The sequence below is a fragment of the Monopterus albus genome, unplaced genomic scaffold, assembly GCF_001952655.1.
Source record: "Monopterus albus unplaced genomic scaffold, M_albus_1.0 scaffold166.1, whole genome shotgun sequence".
NCBI lineage: Eukaryota > Metazoa > Chordata > Actinopteri > Synbranchiformes > Synbranchidae > Monopterus > Monopterus albus.
In genome coordinates, this window is record NW_018128046.1 from 873,428 (window position 1) to 900,379 (window position 26,952).

The following is a 26,952-nucleotide window of genomic DNA, read 5'->3' on the forward strand; positions in this document are numbered from 1 at the left end:
TTACCTCAGGTAACTCGCTCTGTGCTGTCTTGCTCTGATGGGGACCACAAAGGAAAGGATCCATTTTCATGGTATGTCTCAATGCTCAGCGGTCAGCTGTCAGGCCTAGTCAGAAAAACTGTTTTGTGGTTTGTGTCATGTCTCTGCCAAAAATCCAGATCAGATGAAGGATGACCTTTCAGATTCTGTTTCACTCTGCCTCTCTCATCGTGCATCCCCACGTCTTACCATTTTTTCCTTCTAGTGGCAGCTGGCTGGGCGGTGTTGTTACCACCATGTGTTTTTTCTTCAATCATGGCGAGGTGAGTGCACTATCCTTGCCCTCCTTGCATTCAGTGTCAATGAGCAAGGATATTTAAATGTTGAAGCTTCGTAGGCCAGTGTAAGCCGCTCTGGGTGTAAGCTCCTGAAATGTGTAAAACTCAAAATGAGAATGTACTCAGAAAAGCAGAGGCTGGTTAATATGCACTCATTCCAGCTCTCAAAGGAGCTTAGAGCTAGTTTTGGCTGGCATTCAAAGCCAAGTCCCTCCGCCCACCTCCTCCTCCAGTTTCCTCCAGATTAATTAGCAAGTCTTGATTGTTAAGGATCAAAACACTGACATTTCAGTCCCACATACAGTCACTGGTGCTCCTCAGTCCTTTGAAACATTATGCTCCCCCTGTCCCCTGAGTACAGAGGTGGTGTGTGATGGAGCATCTGTGAGATTCCCTTCTTTTGGAGGAAGCAGTGAGTTTGTTGTGTGGCTGATTGTTCTCAGGTAACAAACACATGAGATTGTATCATGAAGTGCGTTATGTGCAAATGGTGCAGTGTAATTTTATCAAGCAGTAGAAACAAGTTCCCCTTTTATAAATGGTCTGTGTGTCAGGTTTTCTAAGGCCTGAATATTAGTCATAATATCTTAACTTGACCTGTTTCTAAATGCTAAAATGGTCTTTATTAGATACAGTATTTGTTAGATAGACAGACGTATGGTCGCCCTGATAGATAATAGTGACAAACTGCTGGTTACTTATATCTGATAATATAAATTCCACTTTATGCATGCACTAGCTTACCTAAAGGTGAAAACTGTGCTGCCCTGCTATAGCTCTGCAGAAGATGGTGTAACACCAGTGATAAGTTCAGGCTGAGCACTTGTCCTTCTCAAGTTATCTTAGATTAATATGTTGGCTGGTAGATAAATATTTAAACAGAGGACTTGTTCCACCTCAGTTTACCCTCCCACAATATTTGGAACTCCACTGACTTCACAGCGTTTATAATAGCTGTGATGTGTCTATTTTTGTGTGTGTGTGTACCTGTTATTAGAGCACTCGTGTGATGTGGACTCCACCGCTGAGGGAGAGCTTTGCCTACCCATTCTTAGTCCTGCAGATGCTTCTTCTCACCTACGTTCTCCGGTAAACTCACCATCAGCGTCTGTCTCAAAATCCAGATCGCTCTGGCACAATAAGTGTCACAACATAAAATCACCACATTAATTATATAATGATAGAAGTCATTCTCTTTCTTTGTATGAAAATCTCATCTTGCCATGATTCTTACCTATGTCTAATGTATTGGTTATTTCACTGTGTACTAGTAGGTGCACATACAGTACTGCTCACACTCGCTGTAGCGTCCTTGCATATTTCTGAGCAGTCACACCTGTCACCACCTTTAATGGAACACTGAACAGTGCATTATTTTTTGTTATTCACTCCCAAAATTGTATTCTGGCACCAGAGATTTTTGTCAAAGAATTACAGACACAAAGAATTCAACTCCCTGTTGAACCATTAATATGTGAAATAACAACATGATCCATAATAAGCTGTTGCCTGGTGACTTTAAAGCGTTACAGGCTACAGACACTTCCTAACATTTTGCCCTTTATGTTGTAATTAACTGGGGTGAACCACGGCTAGCTTCTTTTGCCAGCTAAATAGTGCATTTAAGCAAGCTGTCCGCTGAACTAAAGTGCTCGTCACACAGACTAGTAATCTTCTGGATGCCACCTCGTGCTGTGTGGGTGCAGTCAGTAAACTGTGACTTGTACCACCAGTTTTACAGTAAATGGAGAATGAACCCTGTGTTGTATTTCCCAGTATATAACTGGGTCTTTGTAGTACTCTCGGAGTGAAATTGAATGTTTTTGTGTACTTCCTCAGGCATCTTAATTCATTTCCTCTTATCTCCTATACACCCACACTCTCTCACCACTCCATTTCCTTTTTTCCCCTCCTCTGTATCTCTTCGCTCCTCAGGACACCGACACCGAGCAGGACAGCCATGGTTGCTCTGGGCATCTCCAATTTGTGCTTTATGCTGCCCTGGCAGTTCGCCCAGTTTGTGCTGCTCACACAGGTAAACAGACACCAAGAGAAACGTGGGAGTAGAGGAGCAGGAGAGATTAGGCAGAAAACAGAGACTTGGGGAGAACAGAGGACGAAGAGAGTTCAGACACTGGCAACGAACTGAAGAGGCAGAAAAGAAAAGGGACAGACAGGCGAAATTATACACATTTACATTCTTATTAAGCAAAACCCCACATTATAAGAATGTTGGGATTGTGAGAAGGACAGATTCTTTCAGGTAGGCAAGTTAGAGAAAGAAATAGAAAGTTAGAGTGTAGGCTGGCAGACTGAAGAGGTGGAGTTTCAAACCTGGACTCAGAACAAACCAGTCACTGCTGCCAGCATCTGTGCACAGCAGCAGTGTAGCCCACACTGTCGGCAGCCCCCCAGGTCACTGCCGCTTCCTGTGCGCAGATTTTAACATGAGACAAAGTATTTAACAGCAGTTATTTCTTTGTTATGTATTTATATAAGCTATTAATTGAACCCATTGGCCTCATCCATTGTGCAGTAATCCGGTCTGGTGCCATATACTGCATCTCCACATGCACTCTTCACATCTCATTGTGGAAGAAATACCCTCCAGGTGTTTTTATCATTCTCTCAATAAGTGACATTACAACACTGTCCCATTTGCTGATATTATTCTCTGTAGTATTATGGAACATCTTCATTAACCCTTTATTATTGCACGGCTGTATCTGATACCTCTGTATTTATTCCTAATTATCTTTAAGCGTATGCTATGTCGGTGCAGTACCATGTTGTGGTCAGTAACTGCTGAACATGTACTGCCAATATGTATAAACACCCCCCCCGCCCCCCGTTCAGTTTCTTCAGCTTTCATTCTCATTTACATTCTCTTTAACAACTTAAACTTAATAAATATTTCTAACACGTGTATGATATTCTTGAAGTAAGTTAGGATATTTCTGTAATCAGGTTAGTTATTTTTAGACTTAAACCACCTTTGTGTTGGTGTCAGTGTTGATACCATTTCTTGTGGCTACTTAAAGGTCAGTTCATTATGTCGTTACAGCAGCGCATCATTGGGCAGCAACAAACATAATCTTTAGGGCCCTTAAAGAAATCACAGTAATATGGAATTTCAAAGGTGAAAGGATGTACTTCTTATTAAAAACTAGTTTCTACAGTATTTATCTGCAGTATGTGGTTAACCCAGTTTATTTATTCATTTATTTTTCCAGGTGGCTTCTTTGTTTGCTTCGTACATCCTGGGTTACCTCAGAGCCATCAAGATGCAGTCCATCCTGGTCACTCATATGGTACAGTAATGATGTTTTCCAGCCCTGCAGTGATCAGTCAGCTGATGAGTGTTTGTTTCTTCACTTTACTGTGTCCATCATCCACAGAATGATACAAAATGCAGGAAGGAAAGAAGGAGATTACCACTCTGCAACTGTGACAGAAAAACGGACTGAAGAGAAAGCAATTCATTGCCTTACACTATGTGTGTGGCTCATGTGTTGTGATGAACATTATTGAAAGTCCTTCCAGCCAGTGTCCTCTGAGCTGTAATGTGCTCTGCCTCAGTTGTCCTTATCTCACTCAGCTCCTCGACTGGAAGAATTTCACATGAGCCACGATACTAAAGCCAGCAGAGACAGGAAGGACTTGCTTTAGCATTAATAATGCTGCTGCACATGCACAAATGCCTGTTTGGTATGAGAGAGGGAAGATATGTAGGTCACTTGGTTCACCCTGCCAAGGACAGATGCATATCTCTTAATGTGAGAAAGATGTTTCTTTTTGGGCATGTGTGTGCGTTTGTGTGGACCATTGTTCCTCTTCCCCAGATTCTTTCCCCCCTGTCCCCTCTGCATGCCCAGCGGTAGCCAGCGCCTGTGTGCTCCACAGATAAAGAGAATGACCTTTGTGATAAGGTGTTGGAGATTTGTTTGAGAGGAAGGCACAAGGCTGTGCATAATTTAAAGAGCTGGACATTGGTGACTTTGGCTTTGAGTGTGGTTTGTGTTTTCAAGGAAAGAATACAGACACAACCAGGCATGTCCTCAGTGAGCTACAGCTTTGTTATTGAGCCTGACCTAACTAATATTTTCATTATCAGTTATCTGTAAGTTATTTTTTATAATTAATTGTTTAGTCTTCACTGATCCAAAAATATTCACTTGACAATGAGAAAGTTCTCCCATTAGAGACATTGGATTTCATTATCCATACTGTTTGGTGCTGTTTGATTTTGAGTGTGAAAAATACACCATCAGTTAGAAAGCTGGAATTGGATTAATTGATTTATCTACAATAAAACTAATCTGCAACAGCTTTGATATTCAGTTCACTTGCTATATCAGCTCAGTTGTGAGTACTTGCTGGTTTCTTGGTCTTCAATGATGGTGAACATTTTTGGCTTTTGGAGTGTCGGTCGGATAAAATAGGAGATTTAAAAAGTCACCTTGGGGTTGACATTAATCATTATATACAGCTTAAATAATTTATAAGAAATGGTTGACCATTTTCTGCCATGTGGCTCAGCAGTTAAGACATTTATTTTTTCAGCACCACAACAATCAGCATTTTCCGTCTCCCCACTATTTCCATAGTGCAGAGAGGTGCATTAGTTCCCTCTTCACTGTGGTATTAAACATCGAGAGTTCATTTAATAGGATTATATAATGCTAGTGGCAGTGTATTTAAAGTTTAATACATTGGTTTAAATCTCTGGAGTGTTTTCAACAACACTCGCGCACGAAGGCTTATTGTTGACACTTAATGCAATCTATCCCAGACCACCCTCCTGCTATAGAGAGACAGATATTCTTATGTGCAGGCAGCAGTGAAAATGGAGATGAGTGTTTTTATGAGCTCACTGAAGATTCTGGCTGTGCCTCCGAGTTCGCTGTCAAGCTCATGGTTAGCATTATTTCTGATTACATAGACAGATCATGCACACAAAGCCTCTGGAAGCAATGGCTGCTGTACAGGTGTGTGAGAACCTCAGCTCTGTGATGACTTGCACCTTCTCTTTTTCCTGCCACCTGCAGATAACGCTTAGTTTCTGCTTCATCCTAATGTTTGGTAACTCCATGCTCCTCACGTCCTTCTACGCCTCCTCGCTCGTCTCCATTTGGGTGAGTTGGACCTCAAACATGCTCTGTACTGCATGTTGAATGTTCTGAGATTGACTGGGCCTGATGAGATATTTGTACAAATGAATATACTGCACTATGATGGAAATATGTTTGCATTTTATTATTCTGGGTTTTGTCTAGATTATCTTGTTTTGGTGTTTTGAATTTTTGTTTTTGTGTTTTTTTTTCTTCCTCAGGCGATCATTGCACTGAGGGATCGATTTGCTCAAGTCTTCAAATCAGGCATCGTCCTCTGGGTGTGTAGGATTGATTTCTGCCGCTTTGTTTATATTTACTACACTTTACACTTTTTATATGTTCCATATGATGGTTCTTATAATTCTAGTATTCTTATAATATTTGTGTATTTTACCATGTAAACAAAAATAAGGAAAGCAGAGTGTCATTTCATATTAAATGTATAAACTCAGTTATGTGTCCTTAATTTTGGACTCCTCTGTCCATTAGTTTGCAAGTAACCGGCTCTCATTTAGGCAAGTTATAAAGTTTCAGCAACAAAGTTTATCTACTTTTCTCCTAACCCCAAAGTATCTGGAGGACTAGAACATCTATGTGTTTGTGTGTGCATACGTGTGTATGTGTAATCATGCCAGTGTGTGTCTCTTCATCTTCCTCAGGTCATGCAGGGTTTGGCTTGGGTCGGCTCCACAATTCTGCTCAAATTCATGCTGTCCACAGTCTTCGGTGCCTCTGATGATGTAAGCTACTGTAAAAGAGTTTTTACACTAAATCCGGTTTTATCATTGGATTAGTTAGTAAAGAACTGATCGTGCTCCCAGTTCATGTTAAGTTGCTTTTTTGTGCATCAAGAAAAGCTGAAGATATTCAGTCTGACTAAATAGGTAATGTTCTTTAAGATAAGGATATTATTTTTGACTTAACATTAAAACATACCTAGCCCCAAACCATGACACTTCCACCTCCATGCTTCACAGTTGGTATGAGGTTCTTTTCCTGGAATGCTGTGTTTGGTTTATGCCAAACATGTCCTCTGCTCTGGTGTCCAAATAATTCAATTTTGGACTCATCTGTCCAACGAACATTATTCCAGAAGTCCTGGTCTTTGTCAACATTCTCTCTGGCAAATGTCAGTCTGGCCTTGATGTTTCTCTTAGAGAGCAAAGGTTTCCTCCTTGCACGCCTCCCATGCAAGTTAAACTTGTGCAGTCTCTTTCTGATTGTAGAGGCATGCACTTCTACATCAACAGTAGCCAGAGCCTGCTGTAGGTCTCGAGATGACATTTTAGGGTTTTTGGAGACCTCTTTTAGCATCTTGCGGTCTGCTCTTGGGGTGAACTTGCTGGGGCGATCAGACCTGGGCATGTTGGCAGTTGTTTTGAAAGCCCTCCACTTGTAGACTATCTTCCGGACAGTGGAATGGCTGATTTCAAAATCTTTTGAGATCTTTTTAAATCCTTTACCAGACTCATAGGCTGCTACAATGTTTTTTCTGAAGGCCTCTGACAGCTCTTTTGCTCTCACCATGGTGCTCACTCTCACTTCAACAGTCAGGAGCACACCAAACTAAATGTTTGAGGTTTAGATGGGGCAAGCCTCATTCAAAATGCTGAGTAACGATCTACTAATTATGTGCACCTGGTGTGATATACCTGTGTGTGATTTGAGCCATTTTAAGAGGGCATACATGTGAGGGTGTGCTAACTTTTTCCTCAGTTGGAATAGGCATTTTTGTAGAATTACATTTACAGAAGATCTTGAAAAGACTTTTCTTCAGTTTTACTTGTTTAGTTGTATTACTTTAATCTCTCTGTATTGTTAAAATTGAGATTAAATAACCATATATTAAAACATGTTACAAAATACACATGCTTTCAAAGGGTGTCCTAATTTTTTCACATGACTGTATAAAGGTTTCCATACTGTTAGGAAAAAAGAGAGGAATATGCTAAATAGATTTTTTTTTATTTAATTTTTTACAATAATTAGATGTAAGGTATGGAAAATATTGTGGACCTGTTTGTGTAACTGTATAAAAACACACAAAGAAATGTTTTAATAAGTGATAGTCGGCCATCAAGTGAAACTCTGCTGCATCTCTGGAGCTAACTGTTGAACTAACTGTCCAAGTGTAATTCCTCCATGGGAAAAGGTCATACCGAACAATTTAACCAATTTTCAAATACATTTATAAGTAAAAGGAAATTGTCAAATGCAAAATGTACAGAAAATGAGTTCAGTTTTATTTTGTCTTTTTCAGGCTCACATCAGTGGACTGATCAAGTCCAAATTCACCAGCTACAAGGACTTCCACACTCTAATGTACACGTGTGCTGCTGAATTTGACTTAATGGAGCTGGAGGTAAGGTCTGCTTTCGCTGACGTTTATCTTCCTCGGCTCAAAGCTGCCACAAAATGGTGATAACTAAAGAGCGGAAAGACTCAGTCTGGGGTTGGTTCATTGTGAAACTCTGACCAAATGTTGGTATCAAATTGTCTATTAGTCTACTGCGAAGATTTTAGAAAAAGGATTCCCTGCTGTTTTGCAGCAAAGTGGTTGGTATTGTCTCACAGCAGTGCTCGGTGTAAAGGAAAGGCAGATCTGACACAAAACAGAAACCTGGCAGCTCATGTTGTGCTAAGTTCTTCTCTAGACAGCCTGGTTTTGTGTTTGTGTTCAGGTATTGCGAACATGCAGGAATGTGTGTTTTTGTTTGTTTTCTTTTTTAAAAATCAGATATCGGTTCTGTCTTTATCCTCTGTGTGTCTCTCTCTCCCTCACCACAGACTCCTGTTCGATACCTCAAAACACTGCTGCTGCCCATCAACGTGCTGGTGGTTGCGCTCATTGCTTGGAGGGTAAGGCTTTGCTTCTGTGTTTCAGGACCGCACTGCAGAAATGGACAAATGGGTTGGTTTGTTTCAGAAGCAGTAGAAAAATTCTGACAAAAAAGTGCAAGTTAATTACAAAGGTCTTCGAAAAGTGTCTTAAAGAAGCAGCTGCATTGCCATCATAGCCTTCATTAGGTGTTAAACAAACTGCATTAAATAGCATATTTTCACTGTGCTATTGTTATTATTAGGCATTCAGTAAAATGGGCAGGTTTGGTAAGAAGCTGTACTAATTATTGAATAAATAATGCAATAACTTTACTTAACAGTGACAACTAGTTTCCTTGATACTATAACGATACTTGACCCAAAAATAAATCATGTTGTTTTTCTGTCTTCACTACAAAAAGTACTGTGTTCGTCTGACACCTCTAGCACTTTTAGGAGAACTAACTGTTTAAAAAATTATATTTCTTTTACTCATAAAACATGCAGAGTAGTGTCTGCAGTCTGCATAACCCAGGGCTGAAAAGGTCGCAAATGACTCTGATGCTTGTAGAGTTTAGTTGCTGTGAGCACATAGTAATAATTGAAGCTGACACTGACGAGAATGTCCAGTCTTAGAAACTCTTCCTTTCTCTTATGTGGATTTAAGCAGCTCAACACTAATAAGATAAAAAAAAAGTCAACATACCTACAAAAACACCAAATAATGTTGTAGTCAATAGAATGCAATGAAAACTAAGGAGTAGGATAAAAGCACAAACATGATATAACTATAAAAATAGTTAATAATAATAAAGTCTTTTCCTTTCTCAAAATCTGGGGGAATTGAAGAGTCTCCTGTGTAGTTTGTAGTAACAGAAATTGTACAGATGTGACTGTCAAGGTGTCAGGCCTGCGGTATGAAGCCTTCCGCCTCACTGTTGAGAACAGCAGACTTGGTACATTTCATTGTGGTAGGAAGACAGAGTTGGTCATCTTATCCGATCTGGCTACCATGTGTACGTTGCTACCCCTGAGGAGAACTGTTCAAATATTGTAATAGGCTTTTCTTTTTAAATTCAAGTTATTCTCTTTCATTCCAGGACATTAACGTCATCTTATTTGCTCTGCCTGGGAAATATAGGTGACATTTATATGTGTGTATTTGCTCCAGATTACTGTAGCACAAAGTATTTTTAAGAGCGGCTCTTTGTTGTGTAATCTCATTATGCCTGGCCCACGCTGAGCTAAGTATACACAAGTCGATTTGATAAAGCATGGCATGCTGTACAGGAGCAAGTTGTTAGGAGGATCTTGTCCTAGAGTAGACTGTTTGTTGGAAAGATGAAGGAATATCATTTATTTGTCCTTGTCAGACTGTCCGGGACGTAGTTCGTTTCCTGAGGGACGACGGGAAGGCATCTGTCAAGAGTGACGATGTCGATGAAGCTGCAGGGTAAACGTCCTTAGGCATCTTCACTAATTTAACTGGATTTGCTGGTTCACTCCATAAAGAAATAAGAATTATTTGAATTTCTTAGCTTAAAAGAATTGTTTTGTCACAAGAAGACAGCTAAGTTTATATTTCTGTCTGTTCTGTGTTGCAGGACTGAAATAGCAGCCAGAGGAGAGGTGAGGAAAATACTTTTCACTTCCTCTCTATTACTAAGAAAATGCACCAGCCTTACCTTGGTAACACCTCAGTGTGAACCTTTCCAAGCCTGTTTCATTTGATTAGATTTCTCCAGTGCTTTTAAATCTCCTCAGTTACTTTGTCCCTAAGTGATTTTTATCCTTTTTCTCATTACTAAGAAATGAAAGGCACTCTCACTGTGGTGCCTTTTGTCAGCTTTCTCCCAGCTGCTGCTTCATGCCATTTTCTCTAATCTCCCTCCCAGGACGGTAAAATGCTCAGACGTTCATCCACCAGCCACAGTGTGTGCAGGCTTCCAGAGTTTCCCAGATAATTGCTTTAAAGAGTGTGTGTGGCTCAGTCAATAACATAGCAGAGACCCCAGGGTGTTCTCAGTCCGTGTTAAAAATACATGAGATCAAAGCATCATGCAAATCCCATTTTATACAGTGTATCCAGTGAATGTGGCTTCTCTTCAGAGTTCAGAATTAAAGAGGAACTCCCCTGAAAAACATCACGTTTATTGACAGTAGGGCTGCGTTATTAATTAGGGCTGTCACTGTTTAAAATGTCTCAGACAACGATTTAGGACACAATCTATACTCCTGACCTGTGTTGCACAGTTATTCTGTTCATTTTTAGCACCTCAAATGCAGCTTCAGCTGAGACACAAGCTAATGTTGCTATGAAGCAGGTTTACATCAGCAAGCAGCTAAATCCATGGTTTTTCTACCTGTGATGTTGAAGCCAAATGCTTTGTCTCATTACATCTCAGTTCATTTGTTGTCCTGGTATCTGTTCTACATGGCTGGTTAGTTTTCTCTGTTTTGTGTTAGCAAAGAGATCAACAATCTGCTAGTAAAGCCAGTTGTGGTTTTGGATCAGCAGCCCGGGTCTGAGTCTTGTGTCTTACTGTCTTGACTGTTGAAGAGTTTGTTCACAGTTCTTGGCAGATAGTTGTCAGTTTTGATTGACTGTGTGTGAATTTGTCACTCTGCAGTTGGTGTATCACAGTCTGCAGCTGGTGGCGTTTGCTGTCCTGGCCGTCCTCATCATGCGTCTGAAGCTCTTCCTGACGCCCCACATGTGCATCATGGCTTCACTGATCTGCTCCAAACAGGTCTGTCTCTCACTGGGGGGGTTCAAAGGATAATAATTTGATTCCTTAATAGAATTAGTGCGTTTCCTGGAAAGTTTCCTGTCCACATTACCAAGGAGATCATCTGTTTGGTCAATTAAAGCATAAGGTCAGTATTTTCAACACTCCCCATATAGAAACTGAAACCAACAATGAAATGCTTCTACTCACGGTTAATGTCCATCTTTGTTTCAGTCTTGGATCAGCTTTTTTGTCTGTGCCATAGACCTCTGTTGTTTAAATATGATTAAAACACTTCAGTGAAACACACCACTGCACTGGGTGACATATTTCTTCATTAGCAAACCCCAGACCTAAGCATTACACACTAGCAGAATATAAACACACCTGAGAGCTCACGCATGCACAGTTGACTGTGACTCATGCTAACTTCAGTAAATTACAGCCACTCAGAGCCTTTATGGCAACATAGATGGGTCTGGGGTTTCATAATGAAGAAACATGTCACCCAGTGCAGCCGTGTGTTTTCCCTGTTGTGTTTTTAATCGTTTCTGAACAAGCTCAGGGATCTATCTCGCAAACGAATGAGCTAATCCAGGGCTGACAGCTGACGGACATTAACTGTGAGTAGAGGCGAGTTATTGCATGGAGATTGCTGAAAATACTATTAATATAGAAAATGGCCAGCTTTATCCTTTAACACTGCTCTCACTCTCCATCCTCTGGTTTATTTGGCAGTTGTTTGGCTGGATCGGGCAGACGTTTAAGCAGCAGATTGTGGTATTTGCGGTCATGACAGCCATGGCCATACAGGGAGTGGCCAACCTGCAGGCCCAGTGGGCGATCATCGGAGAGTTCAGCAACCTGCCGCAGGAGGAGCTGCTGGACTGGATTCAGGACAACACCCACCCAGGTGAGTGAAGTCGCCTGCTTCCACTATGGTGGAAATAGTCGTCCTGATTATTACGCTCAAGATAATGAGTTGAATAATGACAAAATCTTGATTTGAGGAATAAAATTACTGCTGGTTTTCTTTTTTGTGCCTCTGTGCTGGCAATAGTCAGAGGCATTATGTTTTCAGGTTGTCTGTCTTTCAGTCAGGCCTGTTCTTGTGAATGAAATCTCAGGAATGTTTTGAGAGAATTAGTTCACATTTGGAGCAAATGTCCATTTAGACTCAAGGATGAAGTGATGAGATTTTGGTGGTCAGAGGTCAAGGTCATAGTGACCTCATATCTGTCCCATGATTTTGAGTGGTTGGTGGAGGCATGCAACCACAAATTCTATTTTATTTTTATGGACTGATTTATAATGAGGTTTCAAAGCAGACACCCAGGCAAAGCAGTGTTCTTTATATGGACCTGCTTTTCTTTGTTTATGAGCAAAAAGACATCACTCTATAACATCACTGTATGGGAGCAATAGGTCAGTGTGTTTTTGTAGTTCTCAGACTTACACACTTCAGATCAATATCTAAAACACTGGAAGATACTAGAGGCTGAACAAAATTATTATTCTGTTTCATACACATGAGCAGATTACTTTCAATTAAAGGCCAAGGAGGCAGAGGTTACCTTTTTGTACTACCCCCCCTCCATGAAAGAAACACAGGTGTCTGACTTTCTTCCTGTTTTTCTGTGATGCAGATTCAGTGTTTGCCGGGGCCATGCCCACCATGGCCAGTGTGAAGCTTTCTACAGGTCGGCCCATTGTCAACCACCCCCACTATGAAGATGCAGGTCTGAGGTCAGTTGAGGTCAATTTGAAGATTGCAAAGGTTTTAGACAACATTATTTGTGTAGGAGTCTTGTGGATGGCATGAAGTAAGGCGGTGATTGGGAAATGTAGCAGGCGAGGGGTGGGTCACATACATATGCTGTGTTTCCAAGTGGTACACCCTGTACCACCCTTAATCATCACCTTGCACAACCTCACGGGTTGACGTGGACTGTCCTACTTTGTTTTTCCACTGTATTTTCTCTCTCTCTGTCTCTGTTTAGAGGAGGGAGGGGCTGCATGTCTCGCATGTGCAGTCAGCTGTGTGATTACACACTATGTCTGTAATTCTAATGCTTCAGGGGTGTGAAGATGCAGACATTTCACAACAAATCACTGGTGACTGCTCTGCACACATGCACTCCCTTTCCTCTTGCTTCCCTGGTACTTGATTGTAGTACTTCCTCCTGAAGGGTGCTGAAATTTAGCTCCCAGGATGCACCTCCAGAGTAGGCCGAATGTAGTGGAAACAAATGCAGAACCTGTGACGAGCATTACTCTGTGTGGCGTGTTTCCTTGGGTTCCTATAATGGAAAAACCCCTATAGACACACACTAGATACAGAGGAGCGGAGGCAAAGTCACTTGGAAAGATCAGTTTTTGACAGTCGTATAGAACTGCATGTAAAGTTTGGGTCAAAACTGCCTCTACATGTAAATCTTGTCTAAAAATACAATGCACAGCAGAACGTGTCACATTAAAGACCTCTGAATGTATTGTCACATCCAACAAATAAATCACAGGAGAAATCCTTTGACTAACTTGATTACACAAGCTCATTACAGTGCTTCACATCATTTTTTTTAAATTGTTTATGCATAAAGCATTTAAAATGCAGTCTAAGCTGAGTAACGTGGAACAGACAGATTTTTCAGGGCTGGCAAGAGTTGATCTCATCCAAATATCTGCAGGTTTATAGTTCTACAGATTACATGTGCTCGTTTGCTTCAGTTTATTAAACCCTGTTGCCTATGATTGTGTATGATTCAGTTCTCATTCCTTTAACTGCTGTCTGTGAGTGGTTTCTGTAACCTATTATTTTTGCAATCATTTACTTTCTATTATTTGACTACTTTATAAAATGTGCGTGAAATTGTCCTCCACCAACCTGTGTTCTCCCAGGGAGAGAACCAAGCTGGTGTACTCCATGTACAGCCGCATGTCTGGAGAAACCGTGAAGAGGAACCTAATGAAGCTGGGAGTGGATTTCTTCATCCTGGAGGATTCCTGGTGCACCAGACGAACCAGGTACCACAAACACCACCGGTGCACTCTGACAGGAGGCGACACACTGCTACCACATTTTCTTCCACATAGTGATTTGGGCTGATTAGCTTATGGTGTTATTCACGGAGAATTGCAAAGATTAGAATGTTTTAATTTATCTCAGATCCTGGACATATGATTCCTTTGTCTGATAAACATTGTTTTTCTTTCTTTTTAATTCATTTTTTTTCTTCCATCTCTCGTTGCCCAGGCCTGGGTGCAGCATGCCAGAGATCTGGGACATTGAGGACCCCCAAAATGCTGGTAAAATTCCCCTCTGTACCCACATGTCCAAGACCGCACGACCCCACTTTACTACATTGTTTTCCAATGACATTTACAAAGTTCTCAAAGTCCCCAAAGTCACCAAAGCTCACAGATAGCATCATGGGATGGAGTGGTCCTCCACCAAACTTCTTTTTTCCTCCACTTCTATTGTATATTTTGCCTTTGCTGCTTTTTACTCCCTTTTCTTGCGGTGCTCTGATTCACTCAGCAGTGGACTAATAATAGTTTGGTGCACCAAAACAATCTGCCATGAGTCTTTTCACTCTTGGTGCCCTCACTATTTGTGACTTAAAGAAATATCCAGTTCCACATATTTCACCAACAAACCTTTCTGCAGCGTCCTTGTCATCCAGCAACATTCTCATTGCGCTGCTGTCAGCGCACAAGTGAAAGTGAAAAGGTGTCGTAGCTCTGCTCTTTCAGTTTTTGCCTTTGTTTTGTTACATTGGGTCCTTACTTTAGGAGATTCCATTCATACAACAGTATTGCTTTTTATAATATTAAATCAATTTTTTACTTAAGCTTAAGAAGTCTGGAAGGCCCAGTCGATGATGTCCACATACTGTGAAGCAATATCCTTTGCAAACTTGGCTAAAGCTGACTTCTTCTGTTGTTATGCACAGTGTTCGGCTTAAAAAAATCCATAGTACACTATTTTTTTATAATTTATTTGTGTGACTGTTTTTATGCAAATTTTAAGATGTATAACCTGAACAGTGTTTTAAGAGTCGTGGGTGTCACAAGGGAAATTCTGTTGTTCTTTGGATGTTTTTGAAAAACATATCATTCAGCATCGGTGTCTAGAGTGAATTCACTCAAGAATATTTTTAACTAAATTTCACAGTTTAAATTCAGCTGTAAACTGGCAGAAAAAGGTTTTTATGGCAAAACACGATAAATGAATCAAAGAGATTTCCCCCTGACTAAAACACCAGTGTACAGCCTTTAAAAGTTTTCATGTTTCTTCAGTTACTGTTTGTTGCCAAAGTCTTCTTACTGGAGCTGTGTATCTGGGGTACTGGAGCGCATGTAAGATGTTTGTAGCGACTGAAAACCATCTGTGAGTTCTGTAATGGCCAATCCATTTGTAGCAGTGAATTTTATATCAAAAGTAGCAGTTATTGTTTTTTTGGTTCAGGCCACATTAATGACTTGATGTTTTGAGAAATATGTTTATTGATCTCTTTTTCCTTTATGTGTGATGCTGTGACAAGGTGACAGTTAACTTAGCTTAGCACGAAGACTGGTTCTGTTCAATGGTAAAAAAAAACATGAAGCTCACTAATTAACACTTTCATAGCCTCTGACAACCTCACAGTGACGACAAGACTCCAACCTGCACATAATCAGTCAATAAAACTGCTACTTGGCATTTTTTGCACTGCAGTTGTACTTAATTAGCCATCTTTAGCTGTGGTGGAAGAAGTACTCAGATTATTTACAGAAGAACAAATATCACTACCACAATGTAAAAATACGCTGTTACAAGTAAAAGTACTGTATTCAAAATGTTACCTAAGTAACAGTACAAAAGCATTAGCACCAAAACACACTTAAAGTACCAAATACAAGTAGTCATTGTGCATAACTGCACAGTTCACCTTATTGTATATCATATTATTGGATTATAATTATTGGTGGTCATCACTTTATTGTTGCAGAAGCTAATGGTGGAGCTAATGTCACTTGGCTTACAGCATATGGCTAACATCTGAAATGCTGTTGGGTAGTTTGTGAATTTCTCACCGAGGATCAATAAAGTCTTTAGAAGTTGATTGAAAGTAGCAGTGCAGTAAAAGGTGCAATATTTGCCTCTGAAATGTAGTGATGTTGAATTATGAAGTAGCAAAAAATGAAAATACTCAGGTACAGATGCCTCAAAATTGTACCTGAGTAAAGGTACTTGGTTACCTTCGACCTTCAAACAGTTCCAGGCCATCTCTGTACAGATTAACTATGGTTTGTTACACCACTAGAAATAGTACTCATTCATTTTTGTGCCAACTGTTACATGGGAAGATTAATGCCACTCTCCTGTCTGGATATGGACCTACATCCAGCAGGTGGTAGACTGGACACAGTCACACTAAGCTCCATCAAGATAATTCAAAGACGCACCAAACAAGACCTGTGCAAGTTAAAAAACAAGCCCTGGTTTTATGGTGCATTACGTGTGGGGCTGTTTCTTGGCTGAGCTCAGCCACAGAAGCTCTTTGTGAAATGTCTGTGTCAAAGTGTCATCTCCCTAATCTTATTTTGATGCTCAATCACTGTGACTACTCGTTACTGTTCCTGGCCAATAAACAGTCGCACACATAAACCACATTTTAAACAACTGAGAGATCCAGTAACATGTTGATTAGTGAACTTCACAGGTGCCAGGTTTGTGGCTTCCCCTTGATTCCAGTCTTTTTGCTAAGCTAGGCTACCTGTTGTTAACTCACAGATAAAATCTCCTCATGTAACTCTTGGCAAGAAAGCGAATAATAGTATTTCCCAAAATGTCCATCTATTCGTTTAAGAGAGGCGCCACCATGTTGGAAACAAACATTATTGCCTCTTCCTCTCTGCTCCCTCTTGCTCCTGTGGGAGCATGAATTTAAATCACTGCCACAAAGACGTGGCAGGCGATGTTCAACATGGGAGCACGTCTTTCACAGTTATTGGTAATTACCTGCCAAAAGTTCCATGATGGGTGGCATTTCTTTTAAGAAAGCTGTTTCTCTTGGCTTTAATGTATTTATAATGTAAAGGTCTTGTAACAGGTTGAAAATATTGGTTTAGACAAACCTTGGGATAGATGATTTGACTGACTGAGCATCAATATGAGATTAGTGAGATGACGCTTGACACATTGGCATTTCAGAAAATGTCTGATGAGATTAAATGTGTGGGAGTGAGCGGTTGAGCAAATCATGCATGGATTTAATCTGCTGCATCTTGTGCATTGGATTTCAGAGCTGTTAGGAGCTAAAGTTATGAAGACTGAGGTTTGACTGTGTAGGTGTGATCTTGTGAGTCAAGTGCCTGTTTTTAAGGATTGTGGCTGTTGTCACACTTCCCCAAAACAAGCTCACATAAATAGTGTATTGCTGTTGCAGCCCTAGTTGTGATGTGGAGTTGTCTTTTATAATGTTTGTCTGCATTGTAAGAAAAAAAAAAGGCATCAGCACTATTGCTTTTTTTTATTATTATTAAATGTATGTTTGAAAAAATAGAAATCAGTTTTTTCTTCTTTAGTCTTTAGAGGAATGTTTTGCTTCCAGAAAAAAAGAAAATGAAATTAATTGTATTATCAAATGTATTTTGTATTAGTTTTCTACTGTGACAGGAAATTAAGCAGGTTATCTGCAGGCCTTGAAATGTTTTAAAAAGCATTTCTAAAAATGCCTTAGAAGGTATTGTATTTTTTAAAAAGTCTTAAATATAATTTACAGAAGGCCTACACATTTACATTTCTTCTCTTTATCCAGAGATGGAACAAGTACTCAGATGTTTTACTTAAGTAAATGTACAACAAGTGTAAAAATACTGTTACAATTAAAGGTCCTGTATTCAAAATGTTAAAAGTAACGGGACAAAAATAGCACCAAAACATACTTAAAGTACGAAAAGTAAAAGTATGCAAAATGCCACATTTAACAGTAATAATCCATCAGTCATTATTGGATTATAATGACTGATTGATAATTATTTTCATCACATTAATTGTTGCAGCCAGTTAAAGGTGGAGCTAATTTTAATTACCTTAAATCGTTATCTGAATTACTGGGTAGCTTGTCAATGTGATATATTGTGATGTTTTAAAAATAAAAACTATTAAACAATATTGTCAGATGTACAGTATATTTTAAATTTACTGTCATAACCTGTCATAACTCAGTTTAAACTTTAAATTTAAAAGCTTTTATTCCAGACCAGAAATGATAAAATAAAAAAAAAAGACTGCTTAAATGATTTATTGCTTTTCATCTTTAAAGACAGACATGGTGTCAAATGTAATGTGCACAAGCCAGAACATCTCATTTCTTGAGCTGGATCAACACAGAGGAGAGAGACAGATTTTATGAGGTGCTCCCTACATTGCACTACTGAATATTTACCTTGACCGTTTTTATTTGTCTTGATTATAATTATCCTCTGAGTATTATGCCCTAAAATGCCACAGCTAAACAAAGAAGGAACTTTATACTAAAAGTCCTATAATGCAAGCAGATAATGAATACGCTTGTTGCACTTTGTTGTTTTTATTCTGACAGTATTGAAGCTTCAGCTGTGATCCTGGTTAGATCTAATCCAGCCTAGAGCCATACACCTCGATCTCACACAGTCAGGTGCTCCTCTCTTCCAGGGATGACTATGTTAACATAGCGACCATTCATCCCATTACAGTCCTACTCAGCAACAGCACCTGCCAAGATACTGGTGATCATGGCACACCTGGCAGAAGAAGCAGAAACCACTTGGTTAACTCCAGAAAAAGTTCACCTGAATAAGGAAACAACTTATTTTCAACACACCCATGCGTCTACTGAGGCACGACGCATACTAGTGTTCCTTTCAACACGGTATATTCTGAATGTAAAATATGGGTTTTGTAAGCCTAGGTTTGGCTGACCTCTTCAGTTTAGATGTTTTAATAATAATAACTTAAACATTTTCTAAATTGGCATGATGAGACGTGAATAAGCATATTTTAAAAAGTACTGGTAAAACCAGCTAAAATTAAATAGAAATGACCAGGGGATATAAATAATTCAAGTCAGCCAAGATAAAGATGTGTTCAGCTGATGTATAAAAAAAAAAAAAAATCAAGTAGGAATTGAGATAGATAATAGTAATTCATTCCACAGTTTAGTTGACATGACGGTAAATGCTTGCTCACTCTTGGTTGCAAATCAAGGAGCTGCAAAATAAGCTTTTTCAGCCAACGTATGTTAAAAAAAAAAAAAAGGTTGAGTGCATGGTGTAGCATGATTAGAAATGTTGACGTGTTGGTACACTGCATAGCTGTATAAAGATAAAATAGTTATAGTTATTAGGGACTTTAATAGTCTGTAAACTACCTGGGATTGTTGCTGCCATTGTTGAACAAAGTCTCCAATCCGGATCTCAGCTCGATTGAGTCATTATGCAAAAGCATCTCTGTTGGTGCCCTTAACAGAAAAACACTTTATGGGTTTTACCCAGGTCCAGTCACCACCAGGGGCTGCAGGTGCTCTTTGTGTGACTGCAGGAGAAAATGTGTAGTTGTTATGTAGGATGCAGGATTAATCACCATTTATTTTTCAGTTCTTCCAAAATTTACTTTAATGCAAGTATAGTTTGTAAGCATGTTCACCTATAACATAAAATGCTATAATAAAAAACACTGATTTTGTTTTTGGCTTATACCCCAGATAAAGTGAATTACTGCATACTGTTCACGTAATATAATGGATGTAATAGTTCATATTTTCACCAGTTGGGGCACGGTACCCATAGATTTCTACTTCACAGAGATTAAGGGTCTTTACGAAACCTGGTAAAACCAAAGTCACATAACGTCCCTTCACATGTTGAGTGAAAGTTTCAGTGAATGATTGTCCTGAATGGATTTTTTCAATTGTGCCGACCCTAACAGAGAGAGAGAGAGACAAAGAAAGCAGAACATGAATCAGGATAAATGACGTAACAGTTTCCAGAAGTGAAGCCAACGTCAGTCGATGGTCCCCTGGTGACTGGTGGCAATATAGGTCATAGATCCTATGTGTAATGAGCCAAAATAAAAATTCTAAGTACAAGTCAAATAAATCTTTTCCAAAAGTGATTTCTGCCATTTTAGTTAGATATCATCATGCTGATTTGTGTACAAGCAGCCCATCCTCATTCCCAGGATGTCAAATACTGACGAAATGTCAAATACCTTAACAGGGTTCTCAGTAGACTCTTGCCTTAGTATTGACACTCAGAGCAAGAGGTCGGAGTATATAAAGGGAGAAAGTCCAGGCTAGGAGGTGCATGGTGGTTCAAACAAATATCAAACATTCCCATCGGAGGGCGTGTTCAGGTTTGTAATGAAGTGTTTTTTTAATCAGCAAGTGTTTTAACCCAAGCCACAATATTTTCCTTCACTTAACCACATAGTTTTTGTGCCTAAACATAACCATGTAGTTTTTATGTGCTGAGGGAAGTGGGCCAATGCAATTCTGTATTGAAAACCCAGAGTGTCTTATATGAATACCAAGGGCACCCTTTCAGCATCAGTATGAGATGTAAAAGCTACTGGACAAAACATCAGTATGTCCTGGGAATTAGACTGCACTGGTACAAGTGAGGGGGACCTGGCTGCAGACAAGATGGCTGATTATGACCAAGATATGCACTGTCAACCTAGGCCAGAAGTTGGTGACTTTTCCCTGAAGTTATGCTTCAGTTAGGGTTAACACCCGCAATCATAAATGTAACTGTACACCCGCTGAGGTGATCAACTTCTGGCTAATATCACCACCTTCCTCCTGATGTCAGAAATTCATCATATTGTCTGCAACCAGGTACTCGTGGTCATTTTTCTGATGAATTAGTTTTTTAATAAGTTATTTGATGACATAAAAAGGTGTGTATTTTTGATGTTGAACAGCTTGGATTGGCAGCCAGAATCTGGTTGAAAAATGTGTCACAAAAGCAAGATGGCTGCCCCGTAGTTGTGATATTTTGACTTCACTTTTACACAGTGGCAGGAAGTGGTGATGCATTGTCCATTTTTATTTACAGTCTATGGTCCCACATTACAGTATATAATAGAAGAGTTTTCACTAGCCTTAGCCATCTTTCTTTAATGTCCTGGTGTGGTGATGGCAACTAATTGTCAAGTAACACTTTACCCTGTGATTCAGTGTGAAAAGTTGTTTTGTTGTTGTTTGTAGGTAGCCATGGAATGATGTGTAGTTTGGAATTTAAGTGATATTACAAACTGTTTTAAATAACCACCCACACATACAGCACTGTCACACCCTGTAGAGCAATAATATAGGGATTTCAATCCAGAAAGAAAATATTACAGTATATTCTGATTTCTCATTAAAAATGGATTTTGAGTTTGACCTTAAAATATATTGGACAGTGAGGCAGCAGCACCTCTTCCTTATGAAGACAAAGAGAATCTCTGGTGATGAATATTAAAAAAGGCAGAGGAGAAAATAAGCAAACTGCTCAGACAAACTTTCACACTAAAAAGGTAAAATGAAAGTTTAAAACCAGATTTTTTTATTTTGCACATTCACTCACACTGGGTTTGCTAAACCGTTGTCTCTCAAAGAGTTGCCTATGTGGATTTGCAGCCCGTCAATCCTTTCTTCACAGCAGTCTCCTCTGTTGGTGATGGTGATGATGATGTAGGAGTCCAGCAGGTCCACTCTCCTCCAGGGGTTGGTTTCTTCATTAGCGCGGGTGCATGATCTGCCATGAAAGTCAGAGTTATGGGTTCCATCAATTGCGTTATAGGCAGTTCTGAGGGGTCATGGTACTGAGTCGACTGGGTTGCTTTTCCACGCAAGGCCATATTTTCTATGAATGAGAATTGAAATACACATTAAAATACAGATGACTTTTACCTTGTATTTTGATAAGGTTCATTTCAACTATTGCACAGATCAGGACTGTAGAACCTTTGATCATGTTTTATAGTTAAATTTGATATTGTTTGATCTATTTATTGACAATGACAGTTGCCGGGAATTTCTTTGAGTGTGGTCATTAAAACAAACAAAAAAAATACAGCCATAAAAACAGGGCAGACAACTGAAAAAATAACATAAATAATGGAATAGCAGACCACTGAGAATATGTGATGTGTATTAAATGAGCTATAAAGCAAACATGACTGCAAACATCAGTAGCAAACACCTAGAGGCTGAAAGAATACATCTGGGGAAATTCTTTATTTTTTATATTGTCAACAAATACTATGAAGAGACCAAAACCAATCTGGGTATCTTAAGCTTGATAGTGGATATCTGATTCCTCGGTGCCACAGAGCACCACTGGTGTCCTAAAGATATTGAAACACATCAGTGAGCCATGCTGTTGCACTGGGTGGCATGTTCCCTCACTACCATTAACACACTCACAAGTTCATTTTGACCCAGACCCACATGCAGGACCTCTGCTGTAACGCTGCATAGTCCCAGGTTTGCTGTGTGCTGTCATTTAATGTAGTAATTTGATCACAACACAAATTAGGGGTACTCCTCAGGATCAGGGCTGAGTTGCTAAAACTTTACCCATGGCTACAAATAAAGTATATTTTTCTCATCTTGCCTTATCTTGCTGAAAATAACAACAATGTTAAGCTTATCATTAAATGACATTTTCTGTCCAGACTTCTGACTTACGAGCATCTTAGTGCCAGTCATTTCGGAGACTTTACATATAGTTTTGTTGAGTTGCTTTATCCCTTGATGTTTAGGTTGTATTAGGCCAGTACAAAAAAGGTAAACATGGACTAAATCAGAGCTTGACAGAGCTGAAGCATCCCCTGTGGTGACAACCTAAACCTTTCAGGTTGCCTCTGGAAATAAAGGGTCTGGTGATCCTTATTTGATGGTGGATTTCATGTTGGCCAGACTTCAGAGGAAAGGAGATGGTGTAAACTGCTCCACCTCCTGGTCATAGATGAACAGAGACATAAAGCTCTCAGGAAGAGGCTGCTTTCAGCTGACAAACAGGCGTCGTTTTCTGATAAGTGTGCAAGTTCAGTCTGGTTGTAGCAGCACAAGTGTATACAGCAAAAAAAAAACCATAACCAACAAACAAAGCTGCATGGTGTTGCCACAGGATGGTGCCATTTTGTCCCTCATACACAGACACATAGTAAATGTAACATACTATCCTATATGAGTAAATTGGAGAAACATACAGTGCCTTGCGAAAGTATGCTCCAGTATATACAGTAATACATTAAAGCCTAATGCATTCACTCCAGTTGCATCTTTGACTCAGCCAATACTGTACATCAGTTTTCAAAATATTTTATTCATCCAAATGTCTGTAATGATCAAAATGTACAGTAATCAAACTTATTATCAGTGCTGCTTCAGTTTTATTATATGTTTATTGTGGTCCTATTCCTTACTCATTTGTCCTTATTTGGTTTCAAGATTTATTTATTTATTTGTTTTATTTGTTTTCAGCATCTGTGTTAAATTCCTGAAAATGCCTTTATAGAGACCTTGTGCAGCTAAGTCTGTATTAAGAATTAAATATCCTTATCTTTATGTTAGTGGCATTATCAAACCAGGAGTCTGTGCCTTCTATGATTCATGTGATAGTATATCAGCAATATGACTATTCTCTAACTACAGCTTGACCTTTGAACTTACAGTGGGTACGGAAAGTATTCAGACCCCCTTAAATTTTTCACTCTTTGTTATATTGCAGCCATATGCTAAAATCATTTAAGTTCATTTTTTTCCTCATTAATGTACACACAGCACCCCATATTGACAGAAAAACACAGAATTTTTGACATTTTTGCAGATTTATTAAAAAAGAAAAACTGAAATATCACATGGTCATAAGTATTCAGACCCTTTGCTGTGACACTCATATATTTAACTTAGGTGCTGTCCATTTCTTCTGATCATCCCAGAGATGGTTCTACACCTTCATTTGAGTCCAGCTGTGTTTGATTATACTGATTGGACGTGATTAGGAAAAGCCACACACCTGTCTATATAAGACCCTACAGCTCACAGTGCATGTCAGAGCAAATGAGAATCATGAGGTCAAAGGAACTGCCTGAAGAGCTCAGAGACAGAATTGTGGCAAGGCACAGATCTGGCCAAGGTTACAAAAAAATTTCTGCTGCACTTAAGGTTCCTAAGAGCACAGTGGCCTCCATAATCCTTAAATGGAAGACGTTTGGGACAACCAGAACCCTTCCTAGAGCTGGCCGTCCGGCCAAACTGAGCTATCGGGGGAGAAGAGCCTCGGTGAGAGAGGTACAGAAGAACCCAAAGATGACTGTGGCTGAGCTCCAGAGATGCAGTCGGGAGATGGGAGAAAGTTGTAGAAAGCCACCCATCACTGCAGCCCTCCACCAGGCGGGGCTTTAGGGCAGAGTGCCCCGACAGAAGCCTCTCCTCAGTGCAAGACACATGAAAGCCCGCATGGAGTTTGCTAAAAAACACCTGAAGGACTCCAAGATGGTGAGAGATTGACACATACCTTTATGTTTAAACTCGTCAATTCTATTACTATTTTTTATGTCCGCACTTAAACTGTTCCATAGATGGAGGATCATGGGGTTTGTGCTGAACCTGCTGCAGAGCGACCTTCTCTTCTTCCTTCTCAACCTGTAGCCTCAGTGTTCCTGAGCAGAGGCACCAGCTCTTATATAGAGCTACTTATCTGGTCTCTCAAAAATAGGGAACTGAGGACAAGCATATCAAGTAAGTTAACAATAGCTCCACCTGCTGCAACTTAAAATGTGATGTGCACAATACTACATCAATAATTACATTCCAACATACATTAATGTGAAGTGTGCCACTGTGCATAATGAGTTTCGGTGCTTTAAATACATTTTCTGCTAATACTTTTGTACTTTTACTTAAGCAATACTTTGAATGCAGGTATTTTTACACTGTGGTATTACTAGCTTTATTTAAGTAAACAATCTGAGTACTTCTTCTACAATTTACTACAGCAGATACATTTTGAAGGGACTGTGAAGGCATTAAAGTGTTTTATATCAACTTAATGAGGAACCTTGTCAAAACGGTCCTGTTTGTTATGAATGTGCATAATTAATTTCCTGTGAACAGTGAGCAAGCAGAAACATTGGACACGGGGCTCTAACCAGTTTGGTGGGTCTGGTGCTTTTCTTTTCCAAAACCAAAAACACAAAAGTGCAAAGAATGGACTGACCTGTGTGTTTAGCTGCTCTCACACAGCTGCAAACTCCTGGTTTCCTAGTTTACTACCTAGATTAGATTAGATTCAACTTTATTGTCATTACCTACAGTGGTGTGAAAAAGTGTTTGCGCCCTTACTGATTTCTTATCTTTTTGCATGTTTGTCACACTGTAATGTTTCAGATCGTCAAACAAATTTATATATTAGTCAAAGATAACACAAGTAAACACATCATGCAGTTTTTAAATGAAGGTTTTTATTATTAAGGGAAAACAAAATCCAAAACTATATAGCCCTGGGTGAACAAGTGTTTGCCCCCCTGTCAAAACACTGGTTTATCGCACCTGAGTTCAATTTCTATAGCCACACCCAGGCCTGATTACTGCCACACCTGTTCGCAATCAAGAAATCACTTAAATAGGACCTGCCTGACAAAGTGAAGTAGACCAAAAGATCCTCAAAAGCTAGACATCATGCCAAGATCTTCAGCCATTCAGAAGTGGACTTGCTGGTGTGCTTTGGATCATTGTCCTGCTGCAGAACCCAAGTTCGCTTCAGCTTGAGGTCACAAACGGATGGCCGGACATTCTCCTTCAGGATATTTTGGTACACAGCAGAATTCATGGTTCCATTTATCACAGCAAGTCTTCCAGGGCCTGAAGCAGCAAAACAGCCCCAGACCATCCCACTACCACCACCATATTTTACTGTTGGTATGATGTTCTTTTTCTGAAATGCGGTGTTACTTTTACGCCACACATAATGGGACACACACCTTCCAAAAAGTTCAACTTTTGTCTCGTCTGTCCACAGAGTATTATCCCAAAAGTCTTGGGGATCATCAAGATGTTTTCTGGCAAAACTGAGACGAGCCTTTATGTTCTTTTTGCTCAGCAGTGGTTTTCGTCTTGGAACTCTGCCATGCAAACCATTTTTGCCCAGTCTCTTTCTTATGGTGGAGTCATGAACACTCAGCTTAACTGAGGCAAGTGAGGCCTGCAGTTCTTTGGATGTTGTTGTGGGGTCTTTTGTGACCTCTTGGATGAGTTGTCGCTGCGCTCTTGGGGTAATTTTGGTCGGCTGGCCACTCCTGGGAAGGTTCTCCACTGTTCCATGTTTTCGCCATTTGTGGATAATGGCTCTCACTGTGGTTCGCTGCAGTCCCCAAGCTTTAGAAATGGCTTTATAACCTTTTCCGGACTGATAGAGCTCCATTATTCTCTTTCTCATTTGTTTTTGAATTTCTTTGGATCTCGGCATGATGTCTAGCTTTTGAGGATCTTTTGGTCTACTTCACTTTGTCAGGCAGGTCCTATTTAAGTGATTTCTTGATTGCGAACAGGTGTGGCAAGAGAAATTGAACTCAGGTGCGATAAACCAGTGTTTTGACAGGGGGGCAAACACTTGTTCACACAGGGCTCTATAGTTTTGGATTTTGTTTTCCCTTAATAATAAAAACCTTCATTTAAAAACTGCATGATGTGTTTACTTGTGTTATCTTTGACTAATATATAAATTTGTTTGACGATCTGAAACATTACAGTGTGACAAACATGCAAAAAGATAAGAAATCAGTAAGGGGGCAAACACTTTTTCACACCACTGTATGTACAAGTACAAGGCAACGAAACGCAGTTTAGCATCTAACCAGAAGTGCATTAACAGCAGTGCAGAGTGTGCAGTATCTACAGTATGTACAGTCAGAACTACTTTACCAACAAATATGTACAATTGATATTTACAGTA

General features: G+C 39.7%; 2 protein-coding genes across 2 annotated transcripts in view; one reads left to right on the forward strand and one right to left on the reverse strand.

Annotated features, from left to right (window-relative positions):
• The window catches only part of dpy19l1l (dpy-19-like 1, like (H. sapiens)), a 22,962-nt gene extending 5,461 nt beyond the window's left edge, over positions 1–17,501 (forward strand). Inside the window, exons 6-22 of the mRNA XM_020615552.1 lie at positions 10–71; positions 170–302; positions 1,315–1,406; positions 2,253–2,352; positions 3,551–3,628; positions 5,366–5,452; positions 5,650–5,709; positions 6,091–6,171; positions 7,692–7,793; positions 8,219–8,290; positions 9,625–9,704; positions 9,856–9,880; positions 10,882–11,001; positions 11,719–11,893; positions 12,627–12,726; positions 13,879–14,004; positions 14,234–17,501. Of these exons, the coding sequence (XP_020471208.1) occupies positions 10–71; positions 170–302; positions 1,315–1,406; positions 2,253–2,352; positions 3,551–3,628; positions 5,366–5,452; positions 5,650–5,709; positions 6,091–6,171; positions 7,692–7,793; positions 8,219–8,290; positions 9,625–9,704; positions 9,856–9,880; positions 10,882–11,001; positions 11,719–11,893; positions 12,627–12,726; positions 13,879–14,004; positions 14,234–14,405 (1,665 nt within the window). The 3' untranslated portion in view covers positions 14,406–17,501. The remainder of the gene's footprint in view (positions 1–9; positions 72–169; positions 303–1,314; positions 1,407–2,252; positions 2,353–3,550; positions 3,629–5,365; positions 5,453–5,649; positions 5,710–6,090; positions 6,172–7,691; positions 7,794–8,218; positions 8,291–9,624; positions 9,705–9,855; positions 9,881–10,881; positions 11,002–11,718; positions 11,894–12,626; positions 12,727–13,878; positions 14,005–14,233) is intronic.
• Positions 17,502–18,601: 1,100 nt separating this feature from the next.
• On the reverse strand, positions 18,602–21,850 carry LOC109968950 (fucolectin-1). Its single transcript, XM_074527670.1, is given in 8 exon segments — positions 18,602–18,638; positions 18,640–18,750; positions 19,377–19,406; positions 19,408–19,478; positions 19,480–19,546; positions 19,738–19,926; positions 21,577–21,799; positions 21,802–21,850. Coding segments are annotated over 8 exon segments (777 nt in total).
• Between the last annotated feature and the right edge of the window lie 5,102 nt (positions 21,851–26,952).